General features: G+C 38.4%; 1 protein-coding gene across 1 annotated transcript in view; it reads left to right on the plus strand.

The window, feature by feature from the left end:
- Positions 1-14276, plus strand: part of CUNH8orf34 (chromosome unknown C8orf34 homolog) — a 118573-nt gene that overhangs the window by 55530 nt on the left and 48767 nt on the right. The window contains 1 exon segment of the mRNA XM_036264227.1: positions 13447-13594. Within this exon segment, the coding sequence (XP_036120120.1) occupies positions 13447-13594 (148 nt within the window).

The raw sequence follows: 14276 nt of genomic DNA on the forward strand, positions 1-14276 counted from the left end.
GAAGGGATGGAAAAAAATATCTTCCAAGCAAACGGAAAGCAAAAAAAAGCTGGGGTAGCAATACTCATATCTGATAAAATAGATTTCAAAGTGAAGACCATAACTAGAGACAAAGAAGGCCACTACATAATATTGAAAGGATCTATCCAACAGGAAGATATAACCTTGGTAAACATATATGCATGCAATATAGGAGCACCAGCATATATTAAAAATCTTCTAGAGGACCTCAAAGGAGAAACTGACAGCAATACAATTATAGCAAGGGACTTCAATACCCTGCTGCCATCACTGGATAGATCCTCTAGACAAAAAATTAACAAGGTAACAGAGACTCTAAATAAAGACTGAATCAAATGGATTTAATAGATATCTACAAAGAATTAAAGCCCCAAACTGCAAAATTCACATTCTTCTCAAGTGCACATCGAACATTCTCAAAGATAGACCACATGTTAGGGCACAAACTAAGTCTCTACAAGTTCAAGAAGATTTAAATCATATCAAGCATCTTCTCAGATGACAATGCCATGAAACTAGAAATTAATAGCAAAAAGAACATGCAAAGACATTAGAACACATGTAGGCTAAATAGCATGTTATTAGCCAATGAATGTGTTACCATAGAGATCAAGGAAGAAATTAAAAACTTCCTGGAAACCAATGAAAATGAACACACAACAACACAAAATATATGGAATGCAGCGAAAGCAGTTCTGAGAGGGAAGTTCATAGAACTACAGGCCTACCTCAAGAAACAAGAAAAATTTTTAATTGACTATCTAACCTCACAACTTAAAGAACTAGAAAGCAAACAGAAAGAAAACCCCAGAGCAAGTAGAAGGAAGGAAATAGTAAAGATCAGAGCAGAAATATACAATATGGAGATAAAAAAATAAATAAAATAAAAAAATTCAAAGGATCAATGAAACAAAAAGCAAACAAAAAGTGTTTTTTTGAAAAGATAAACAAGATTGATGGATCCTTATCTAGACTCACCAAGAAACAAAGAGAGAGAACCCAAATACACAAACAAAAATGAAAGAGGAGAAGTAATAACTGACACCATAAAAATACAAAGGATCATTAACAGATACTATGAACAATTATATGGCAACAAATTTGACTAAGCAAAATGGGCAAATTTCTAGAAACACTTGGTCTCCCAAAACTGAACTGGGAAGAGATAGAAAACTTGAACAGACCGATAACAACTAAGGAAATTGAAGATGTAATCAAGACTCTTCCAGCAAGCAAAAGCCCAGGCCCAGATGGCTTCATGGGGGAGTCTTACTGAACATTCAAAGAAGAACTAACACTCATTCTCCTCAACCTATTCCAAAAAATTCAAGAAGAAGGAAGTCTTCCAAACTTGTTTTAGGAGGCCAGCATAATTCTAATTCCAAAACCAGAAAAAGACACTACAAAGAAAGAAAACTACAGGCCAATATCCTTGATGAAATAGATGTCAAAATCCTTAACAAAATACTAGCAAATCGGATCCAGCAATACATTAAAAAAATTATTCACCACAACCAAGTGGAATTCATCCCAGGGATGCAAGGCTGATACAATATTCACAAATCAATAAATGTGATACACCACATAAACAAAATGAAAGATAAAAACCATATGATCACATCAATAGACACCGAAAAGGCATTTGACAAAATCCAACACCCATTTCTGATAAAAACACTCAGCAATCTGGGAATAGAAGGATCATATTCGACATAATAAAGGCCATATATGAAAGACCTACAGCCAACATCATACTCATTGGGAAAAAACTAAAGGCATTTTTCTTAAATACAGGAACAAGACAGGAATGCCCACTTTCACCACTCTTATTTAACATAGTACTGGAAGTCTTAGCCACAGCAATAAGACAGGAAGAAAAAATAAAAGGGATCCAAATTGGAAAGGAGAAAGTGAAACTCATTATTCACAGGTAACATGATATTATATATAGAAAACCCTAAAGACTCCATCAAAAATCTATTAGACTTAATAAATGAATTTGACAAAGTAGCAAGATACAAAATTAACATCAAGAAATCTACGCATTCTTATACACCAATGATGAACTCACAGAAAGAGAAACTAAGAAAAAAATTCCATTTACCATGTGGCAAAAAAAAAAAAAAAAATTAAGATACCTAGGAATAAACTTAACCAAAGAAGTAAAGGTACTATTTGCAGAAAACTACAGGACATTAAAAAAAAAAAAATAGAAGATGATATAAAAAAGTGGAAGCACAGACCTTGTTCATGGATTGGAAGAAATAACATCGTTAAAATGTCCATACTACCCAAAGCAATTTATAGATTCAATCCAATTCCCATCAAAATACCAATGACATATTTCACAGAACTAGAACAAATACTTCAAAAGTTCATATGGAACCAAAAAAGGCCCCGAATAGCCACCGCAATCTTGAAAAAGAAGGACAGCATGGGCGGGATCACAATACCGGGTATCAGGTTATATTACAAAGCTACTGCAATCAAAACAGCCTGGTACTGGCACAAGAACAGGCATATAGACCAGTGGAACAGAGCAGAGAACCCAGAAATTGACCCAAGACATTATACTCATTTAATATATGACAAAGGTGGCAAGAGCATATAGTGGAATAAAGACAGCCTCTTCAATAAATGGTGTTGGGAAAATTGGACAGCTACATGCAAAAAAATAAAACTAGATCATCAATTTACACCATACACAAGAATAAACTCAAAATGGGTAAAAGACTTAAATGTGACTAATGAATCCATAAAAATCCTAGAAGAAAATGTAGGCAACAAATTTTTGGACATTATATGCAGCAAAATTTTCACTGATACATCACCTAAGCAACAGAAAGAAAGGAAAAAATGAACACATGGGACTACATGAAACTTAAAAGCTTCTGCACAGCAAAAGAAGCAACCATCAAAATGGAAAGGGAACTCACTGTATGGGAGAGCATAATTGCCAATTATACAACAGATAAGGGGTTAATTTCCAAAGTATACAGAGTGCTCATACAACTCAATAAAAGGAAGATAAAGAACCCAATTAAAAAATGGGAAGAGGAGCTAAATAGACACCTCTCCAAACAGGACATACAAATGGCCAAGAGACATATGAAGAAATGGTCAACATCACTAATCATCAGAATGATGCAAATTAAAACAACAATGAGGTATCACCTCACACCTGTCAGAATGGCCGCCATCAACAAATCATAAAACAACAAGTGTTGGCAAGGGTGTGGAGAAAAGAGGACTCTAGTACACTGCTGGTGGGAATTCAGACTGGTGCTGCCACTGTGGAAAATACTATGGTGTTACCTCAAAAAATTAAAAATTGATCTGCCATTTGACTCAGTGATCCCACTTCTAGGAATATACCCTAAGAAGCCTGAAACACCAGTCAGAAAGAATATCTGTACCCCCATGTTCATAGCAGCACTTTTTACAATAGCTAAGATCTGGAAACAGCCCAAGTGTCCATCAGTAGACAAATGGATAAAAAAGGTGTGGTACCTATACACAATGGAGTACTATGCAACTATAAGCAAGAAATATCTCTTATCCTTTGAGATGACATGGAGGGACCTGGAAAGTATTATCCTAAGTGAAACAAGCAAAGCAGAGAAAGACAAATATCACATGAACTCACTTATTTGTGGAATATAATGAATATAACAGTCTAAGGAATGGGGTAGACCCAGAGACATGGAAGTAGAGTACAGACTGACCATCCTCAGCAGAGGAGTTGCGGGGGAGGAGAGATAAACCACAGAACTTATATACATGTACGCATATGTGGACATGGACCACAAAGCTGGGGATGGGGCAGGGAGGGATGAGAAGGAGGAGGTCAATGGGGGAAAAATGAGAAACATTTGTAACAAAAGTAAATTAATTAAAAAAGTTAAATTAAATTAAAAAAATAAAAAACAAACAAACAAACAAAACCCTTCTTTTAATGTGGAATGTGAGAGAAATAAACTCTGGATTTTTTGTTATTGTTATTAATTCTCACCCAAGGATACTTTCTCATTGAATTATTGTTATTATTTTTTAGACAGAGTGGAAGCAGGGGAGGGGGAGACAGAGAGAGAAACATATATGTGAGAGGCACATGGATTGGTTGCCTTCCACACAATCCTGACCTGGGCTGGAGATCAAACCTGCAACCCAGGCACATGCCTTTGACTGGGAATTGAACCCGTGACACTTCGGTCCTTGGGCCAGTGCTCTAATCACTGAGCCAAACCAACCGGGGCTGATTTATTTTATTTATTTATTTTTTTAAATAAGTTTGTATTGATTTTGGGGGGAGAGAGAGAGAGAAACATCAGCGTGAGAGAGAAATATCGATTGGCTGCCTCCTGCACACTTCTCGCTGGAGATCAAACACACAACCTGGACATGTGCCTTGACCGGGAATCAAACCAGGACCTCGAAATCCATGAGACAACGCTCAATCCATTGAGCCGCACTGCCTGGGCCTGAATTTTTTTTAATACGTTTTTATTGATTTTAGAGAGAAGGGAAGTGAGAGGGAGAGGCAGATAGAAGCATCAATGAGAGAGAAACATCAATGAGTTGCCTCCACTACAGACCCTGGCTGGGGACCAAACCCACAACCCCTGCATGTACCCTGACTGAGAATCAAACTGGCGACCTTTTGGTGCATGGGATAACACTCAACCGAGCCACACCAGCCAAGGCTAAATTCTCTAAATTTCATGTCTGAAAATATCCTGATTTGTTTTACCTACACATTTGATTTATAACCAAACACATTCATAGAATTGTAAGGTAATTCCCCTCCACCCCCACCCAAGTGGAGGATCTTAAAGGCATTGCCCTTTTGTTTTTTTTGAACAAAAATATTGTGTAACTCATGAGAATTTTAAAAGCAGTCAGTGTACTATCTCTTTACTTTATAGGCATTTGTTCCATCTGAAATCTTTTATTTTATTTTTGTCTGTGAACTCATAACATTTCAGCAGAGTCTTTTCATTAATTGTGAGCTCTTTCTGTCTGATGTTTGGGTATCTCTTCAACCTAGGGAGTTTTTATTTAAAAAAATTTTTACTTTCTTACCTGCATTTTCACTGTCTTGTTCCAAAATGCTTCTTAAAAGGACGTTGGGTCTTCCATAGCTCACTTCTATTGCCTCTTAATTTATATTTCCCCACTTTGTTTTGTCTTTATTGTTTGTTTGTTTCTTTTATCATTATATTTATTCAGTTTTTATTTCTAGATCACTAACATTGCCTCAGATTTATTGAGTCCTTCCATTTATGTTTTGATTTTAGCAGTACTATTTTAATCCTCATGAATTCTATATTTGTTTCAGACTTCTCATTTTCCATGGCAGCAAGTTCCTGTTTTATAAATGCAACATTCTTTCCAGTGGTTTCCTGAAATAGATCTATTTCTTCTTGGTTCAGTTGTTCTCTCTTTGTTTATATACTTGTGCAAATTTTTTCCTAAAATTTCTAGTTATTTCTGGTTGTTGATTCATGTATCAACAATGAAAGACAAGGTTGATTATTATAGGTAGCTTGTACTGGTTTCTCTGTACCTAAATAGATTCCCGAACCCCCCTCTTCCTTGTCAAGGAAGGCTGGGTGTTGGCTTGGAGAGGTTAGCAATCAGGCTTCTGGGACAACACATCAGTGGGAAGTCAAAGTGCCCAATGTGGAGGGCCTTGCGTGGGGGCAGAATGCTTCCCGGGGTTACCTCCCAGGCATCTGCTCTCACCTTCCATGAGCTGTGGAGTCCAGTGTTACCAGTGGTTCTCCTCTGCTGCTTCTGGAGTCCAACACTGTTTCTGGAGACTTTCTCAGACAGGAGGAACGGGAGAGGAGTTCTCTGACCTCACCCTGTGGGTGAGAGCCCGTAGCATCCCTTAGAAGAGGGAGATGGGAGGTCGGCCAGCCCAGCTGCTGGGAAAGAAGTTCTCTAATGAGTTACACTGATGCTGCCCTGCGGCCTCCGCTTTTGTGATTTAGCTTGAATGTTCTCTCTGGCTCTCCTGGAAAGAATGGAGCTTACTTCTTTCGTCTTGGGCTGTGGTATCTTCTGTGCTTTGATGTAACCATAGTCTTTTTCATGTTTCTAAAATCTCTAGTCAAGTGATGGCTCCCTTTCTTGTTATCCCTTGCTATTATGTTTTCATTCTATAAATAATATCTTTTTCTGTTATTTTAATAGGACTTTGGGGCACGAGGGAAGGACTAGTCAATGTATAGGTGTGTAAGATCATTCCACTGTATCACACAAGAAACCAACACGTATTTAACTTTGTTGCACAAATGTTACAGAACCACATGGCTTCCAAACAGTATCTGTGGTCAGAATTTGGTGTAGAAAATAAATGTTTTTGTTTAAATAAAATTATATAAGCATGCACGGCATATTTCATATGTAAAACAGTCTTGAAAACAGCTGGCAATTTTCATTGCTTCAGCAGAAAATGGATTTTACTGAATGATTGTGAATCTCTCCAAATTACCTTGTGGTTTACCAGCTGCACTGAGTTCAGTCAAACTCAGTGAGGGTTTGTTGAAACTGATTGTTTATTGTTCATCAAGGCATTTTAGTCTTGAACATATGATGTCTGTTTTTATGAAAACATATGTAACTCTACAAAACCTTATATAAAGCGTATATAAACAGAATTCATCACATACCTTCTGTAAATGGGGATATTAAGTGTCTGTAAATTAGAAATGTATTTTCACCAATTACTGAGGACATCAATATGTTCTTTTACTTTTCACAAACCATAGGGAGTGTATAATGGCAGCATGCTGCTAAATTTAACCTATGTAAGAATGCCTGTCTATGCTTAATGCCATGACTTTTAGTTTAGTGTAAATTTGGTATTAAATGCCTTATCTGTTAACTTTTTTGTAAATTGACTTGGTGTTCAGCATATTAGGTATAATTTTTCTTCGAAAATGAATATATACATTTGAATATTCAAGTAATATTTTATAATTTTGGATTTTAATGGTAATGGTATAGTTTTTCTAGCTGAGAAAATATTTCAAATAATGAGGAAAGATTATACTTAAAGTTTTTAGACTTGTTAGATTTCTTTTTTTAATTTTTTTTCTTTATTGATTTTAGAGAGAGAAAAAGGGAGAGGGAGAGAGAGATAGAAACATCTATGAGAGAGAACATCGATTGGCTGCCTCCTGCCTGCCCCCTACTGGGAATTGGGCCCGTAACCTGGGCATGTGCCCTGACCAGGAATCAAACCGGCAACCTCTTGGTGCATTGGTTAATGCTTAATCACTGAGACACACCAGCTGGGATAAACTTTCTAGATGTAAGAGCTATTTTTAAAATATTGTTTTAACTCCCTGTCTTCAGATTATATTGTCCCTCATTGTTATTTTTATCTACAGACCCCTGGGTGGTTGACCTAGATCCCTCAATAGTTTTAACTGCTAATTATTGCTACACTCTCTAACACTACACCTGTATTTCTTCTTGACAGTTTTCACATACATGTGAATGGCCTTTTCATCATCCTGGCATCTTTACTGAACTCCTCTCCATCAGTGATTTTTACCTGATTTCCTGCCTCAGCTACTCCGATTACCATTACAGATAACTGCAGACTCTCCAAAATCTCACTTCAAGCATCCTTCTTTCTGACCCTCTCCTTTATCCTTCTAGCTCACTGCCTCTAGTTTTCCAACTCCAGCTTTTCTATGGCCCTACCTGGACATCCAGTTCATTGATCCTACCTCATCTTCATTTCCTCTTATCTCCCTGATGTCCTCGCTCAGCTTCCTGTCCATCTGGTTCTGGGGCCAGTAGACAGTTACTGTGATTGCTCCTTTGCATGTGCTCTCAAGTTCCTTGCTGCCCCCCCCCCCCCGATCACTGTTTGATTAGCTCAACCCCAGTCCTGGTCTGCACCTCTTTCATGCCTGCACCTGTGCAGCTGAACATGCCTGGGGGGAAAACACACTGCCACACTAACTCATCTCTTTTTTCTTCAATTCTCATTGAATTTAGTGGGGTGACTTGTCTTGCTTTAAATTTGTGACCACCGATCTCAAGTGGCTAGGCAATCACTCATCACATTCCTAGTCCAGTCATGCCCGAACACTCCTGGGTCACTGTTGTACATCTGTTTCCCTTTTCTCAAAACTCTCCAGTCCTTATCTCCCAGCCTCTGCCTCTGCCCTTTACCTTCCTATTTTACTGGCATAGTCAAAGCAATCTGAAGAGGAAATCTACAGACCAACACCACCACCTGCAGAGCAGGGCTACCTATCTTCTTTTGTTTATTCTCTGCAACACACAGTGCCTGGTTTATAGTGGGTACTCACTACATAGCTGCTGAACAAATAAACAGAGTCATTGATATTACAAAGGAAGCATTAAACTACTAGTTTAAAAATTACGTTGAGCACCATCATATCTCATCTATCTGGCTACCTCACAGCTCTTTTTATGGTGCCCAGTCTGGAACTCATGGTCTTCCACCTCTGAACTACCTCGTGCTCATTGTTTCATATCATGGTGAATGGCACCAACAACAATTCATTCATTCAAACCCAAACCTAGGAGGTTCATTCTGTAACAAAAAGAAAATAGTTAGCCCAGCCGGTGTGGCTCAGTGGTTGGGCATCGACCCATGCGCCAAGAGGTCACCAGTTCGATTCCTGGTCAGGGCACATGCCCAGTTGTGGGCCCAATCCCCAGTGGGGAACATGCAGGAGGTGACCAGTTGATGTTCTTTCTCATCAATATTTCTACCTCCCTCTCCCTTTCTCTTTCTCTCTGTCTCTAACATCAATAAAGAAAAAAAAATGAAACTGCCGATTTGGAAGAATTTATAGACAGTTTTGAGTGCCACGAAAGGAGTATATATTTTCTTGTTTTTGCAGGTAATATGCAGCTATGGAAGGTTTATAGTAATGCTATTGACATAATTTATTCACTTATTCATTCCTCCTTTTAGCAAATGTACCAAGGACTGTTCTTTGCTTTGGGGAAACAAAGATGTTTAAGACATGTTTCCTGACCTCAGGAACTTTGCGAGACCTGCACTGGTAAACATGACCCAACACGGTGGGATGAGTGTTACTTAGAGTTCAAACACTTATTAAAACCAACTCTGGGCTGATCAGAGCTATTTTTGAAACTGAACAGTAGTTTTAATAGCAGTGACTGAAAACTATGAGCATTTTCTACCAAGAATAGAGCTGGTCCATATGGTACCTAAATTTTTCTTTCATCCTTTTCTTTCCCCATGTTTTATTTTTTTTTATTTTAATTTTAAAAATATGTTGATTTTAGAGGGAGAGGAAGAGAGGAGAGAGAGAGAAACATCAGTCGGCTACCTCCTGAACAACCCCTCGCTGGGGATCGAGGCCGCAATCCTGGCATTTGCTCTGACCTGGAATCAAACCAGTGAACTTTTGGTGCATGAGACAACACTCAACCAACTGAGCCACACTGACTGGGGCCTTTTCCCCGTGTTTTAAGATGTGCTAGAATGTCTCATCTTTCTGGGAAAAGTAACAGTGTGCCTGCACTTGCATCTGGGTCTGGGTGTGCCTGGGCAGTGCCACCAGCGCAGTGGACAGGTGTCCCACGTAGCAGATGGCCAGGTGCAAAGTCTACACCTTGGTTAGATTCTGGCACCCGGACAATTCTATCTTACAACTGCTGCCCTCATGATAAGAATTGTCGATGAGCCCCTCTCCCACCCTGTATGCACAGAACGTTTCCCTAAAGACATTCAGCCTCTGTCCTGGATGCTGGCTTGCTCGTCTAGAATACTTTTTACTTATGGTGAATGATAAGGCTGTGAGATTTTCTGCAGTCCAGTCTCTGTCTCCCACCTGAAATTCCAGCTGCGTGACTCCTTCTCATCTCAATCTGTCAGCCCACAGTTCTGTCTCTGCATAAATCTTTGCAAGTGGCGGGGGGTGAGTGCAGGGGGGTCGATACTTTTAATGCCAGGAGCATCTTTGCAAACCCCAGGATTTAAATTTTCATATTCAGGAAAGAGGTTTCTGTCAAGTTCAAACACTCAAAATTATTCAAGTTCTAATGCCAAGAAATATATAGATTGAGTGAGAGGAAAGATAATTCCTCTTACAAATACAATACAGTGCACCCTTGAGCAACATGGGGGTTAGAGGCACCTGCTCCAGTCAAAAAATATCCATATAACTTTTAATTCCCCCAAACATAACGACTGTGTTAAAAAAAATTTCTGTGTGCAACTGGACCCAAGTAGTTCAAACCCATGTTATTCCGGGGTGAATATTCATCACAAATTAGATTCTGACCCAACCAAGATGCCCAACATACCTTATTGCAAACATTAACTCTTTTCATTTTGCTTATGTCTGAATGTATCCTTTCTTTAATCTCATATATTCATTAATGGAATATAAAGATATCCAAAATTAGTTTCTAGACTGATGATAAAAAAATTTAACAGTGATTACTTGGTTTATTATGACTGTATGAGCTATCTGCTCAAGACAAGATAGGAATGCTTCATTTTATTTTAAAAGAAAACGCATACCCACAGAAACTTTCCATCCCATTTGAAAGACTGAAAAAAAAGTGCATGAGATTTTCAGACATTTCAGGATAGAAATTGCTGTGGCTTTAAAACTGTTATCTGATCTAATGAGCTTTATCTGAGTGACCAGGCCTTCTATGACAAGAGCCATCTAGTAGGTCCTTCTGTTTATCTTTTCTTCTATTTTTTCATAGATTTTGTAATGTTCAATGACTTCAAATAGGATATAGCACATCTTCTACACAAGCAAGATCTAAAATATTTTAAATTGCATTACACTGATCTATAACTGTGGTTTAATTGAACCCTGCATTGCTTTACCACAACAGGGGAATGACCTCATTTGTGAAAGAGGTTATAACTAAAAAAATTCATATTTTAACTAACATAAATAAAGAAGACTGTATCAACTGGTTGTTTGCTTACCTTATTTTCAGAATATTAAAAGGTATTACATTTGCCTTATATTTTGCTTCATGGTATATTTATGGTAGAATTCCTTTGCTCCTTTTGTTATTGGAAATTGCATGGATAGTCTTTCTCCATTGGTAGTGAGAGTAAGGTCCTTGGGGTGCTGCTGGAATAAGAATTTTAGAGTTCCCCTCGGGGGAATGAGATGTAGTAGAAAGCTTTATTTGTGTGGAATTGCAGCCTTTGCTTTGCAAAGTCCTATTCCCCTTAATCCAGTTCTGGGAGATGTGCAACTGGAAATACAGCAGAGCTGGAAGCAAAGCCAGTGTCCAGAGTTTCTGCTTCGTGGTGGAGCTGTGTTTGGTATAGCATCAGGCTAGTTGCAGTCCATCAGTCCATTGTGTGGGGTCCACATGGATGTGAGCCATGTGAGCAAGTGCAGGGGAGTCGAGCATGCATACTTCCTGCAACAAGAGTCCCAAGAGAACCAAGAGAGGGAACTCCTTTGTTTAGGAGCTTCTATAGCTCAAATCTTCCTGCACTTGCAGTGGTCATGCCTACTCTGGCCTAAGACCTGTTCCCAGGTGTGACTGACAGGTGAGTATCTTCCCTATGTCACCCAGACTTTGCTAGGCATGCATCTATTCTTCTCCTGTCCAGTCCCTTCCCCCAGCGATCTGGGGGAATAGACCAGGGGCTTCCTGGGAAGTGTTTAACTGTAGCTTCTTGGCAGAGCTGTAAAAATGCCTATAAAATTTGGCCTTCCATTTGCTCCTTTCCAGTTATTAATAAACCAGGTTAATTACAATTATACCACTTTTACTTCCAATTCTAAGTTTAATCTGTACATTTTTTAGATACCTTGAGTTGTTTTCTGTCTTTGCAATCACACTGGAATCTTGTCATCTACACATCCATTTAGCCTCTCCTCAGACAAATCTGTGTGTCAATTAATATCCCTGAAATAGCATGACAGCAGTTGCTTGTGTAAGAGGTTAGAAGAGTATATTTTGCCAGGTTAAGGAGTCCGTGAATATTTGAAATATTGTTTATTAGGACAGTAGGTCACTTTAATAACTAATATTTACCTGTGGGCAGTAAGCTAAGCAGTCAGTCAGTCAGTCAGTCAGTCAACACCACCTATGAGCAGTGGACTTCCAGGCCCTAGGGAGAGAGTATAGATCAAACCAGGCAGTCCTTGCTCTTAGTGCCAATTAAGGAGGAGTAGACACAGACACAAACAGATGAGCAAATATTAAATGAGATGAATCTGGAGAGTGCTAAATGATGTGGAGAAAATAAAATAAAGAAGTGGTAAAGATTTGTGGAGTTTGATATCTAAGAAGGTATCACTACAGACAAATGAGAACAAGCCAGCCATCTCAACATCTGAGAGAGGAGCCTTCAAGGCAAGCAAATAGGTGCCCACACAAAAGACAATGGGAGGGGAAATTTCCAGCATCCCTTCTGTTAGCCCTTGGGTATCTGATTGGCCTACTCACAAGAACCACCGTCTCTCACAAATTCTGAACTTGCAATGATAATTGACAGACTAAAATTATGCACTAAACCCAACAAGATGAAATGTGACCGATGTGAATGTAAAGTGGTGCGTGCAATGTCACACAGACCCCGTCACACAGTACAAAACGACGTCCCCGTAGGTTGGCAGCAGTTCGTGTGAGAACCACCGAGGGGTTCTAACTGGCCTCACATTGGGGCTTGCTCTTTGTTGTTTCCAATAGGAAAAAAAAATAAACATGGAGGTATTCCTCTTAGATTTCTGCCCAGTTGAAGGTATCATTTGAACTGTCCAAAAATGGAACAGCCTGACTGACATGTAGAGACATTTCCATTGCTTAACTGGTTAAAAAAAGTCCAAAGAATGAATACCCATCAGGGCTTTTGGAGAAAAGAAATTCTATATTGTTCGGAGGCCAGTTTAAGACAGTTTGGTTTCTGTGATTCTATGACTTGTTACTTGTTTATTCCATTCCATTGAAATTGTCTTCATTTTGGAATATTTATATATGGCTGGGAAGAAAAAAATATTGGTATATAAGGTATATGGTGAGGCTTATCAAGAGTTGAGTTTATAATGGCATCTCTCAAAATGGTCATCTGAAGGTCAAATTCTTACACTATACTTTAAAAAGGAGTTTAATTTCTAGTATGTCTTTGGCCAAGTAGAATAATAAAAATAAATAAATAAATAAATAAATAAATAAATAAATAAATCTGTCTTTTCCATGTGTTAGCTGTGTAAATAGACAACTTACCTTTCTGAACTTCAATTTCCTCAAAGTGAGGACAGTAACATGTACCTGCCTGAAGAGATTGCTATTGGGGTTAAATTAGTTGCTGTATATAAAGCAGTTAGAACAGTGACTGGCAATAATTAGTGCTAAGTAAGCGTTCGTTATCATTGTTAGATGTAAATGTATTCTATATTCTGCCTTCAGGAATTAATGACCAAACTGATAACTGAGACACCAGACCAGCCAATCCCATTTCTCATTGAGCATCTTCAGTCTAAACAAGGGAACCGCGGACAGCTTCAGAGAACTTTATCTGGATCTGCAGCTCTCTGGGCAGAAAGTGAAACATCGGGTAAATGAAACAGTCTATTTTATAGTTAATTTTGGTACATTTAATATAAAATTTTACAAAATTCTTTCTGATTTTAAGATAACTCTAGATGGTTACCTAGGGTTTCATGTATTAATCTGTAACTTTACCCATAGCTACAATTTGTCATAAAATATTCTTGAATTTGAATATATTGTTATTCATTATGCTTCAAAATGTGAGAATTTGTGTATCAAATTTTATGGAAGTAAGATTTTATTTTATATGAATTCAAGATAATTATTCCAAGCTCTTTTTTCTTTTTATGAAGAATTTGAATTAAATGCTTGTAGCTCATCTGTAGAAAAGTAAACAATAGATCTCTACAAAGTTACCTGTCTTGTTGCCCAAACTGATGTTTATTCTCTGTTCTCCAAGCCTCAATTTTATCTGTGTAGTAGCTTCAACCTTAGGAAGATTCATTTACTCTGGACACTGGGAACCAACTTTGCCATGAGGCAGGAGGCTCATTGTCCCAGGAAGCACTGGTAGATTGAACTGGGTAGATTGAGCTTCCATCTTTGCTTAGAAGACAACTTTTCTCCTTCTACACACCGGTCCGTTGGTTTGGCATTTGTTTTCATAATCAAATCCCTCCATGCTTGTTGCTTCAGTGCCAGCTCCTTGCCAGATTCTCATGGGAATCTGACTGCCAGGTCTCCAA

Source organism: Molossus molossus, unplaced genomic scaffold (assembly GCF_014108415.1).
Source record: "Molossus molossus isolate mMolMol1 unplaced genomic scaffold, mMolMol1.p scaffold_m16_p_16, whole genome shotgun sequence".
NCBI classification, from domain to species: Eukaryota; Metazoa; Chordata; class Mammalia; order Chiroptera; family Molossidae; genus Molossus; species Molossus molossus.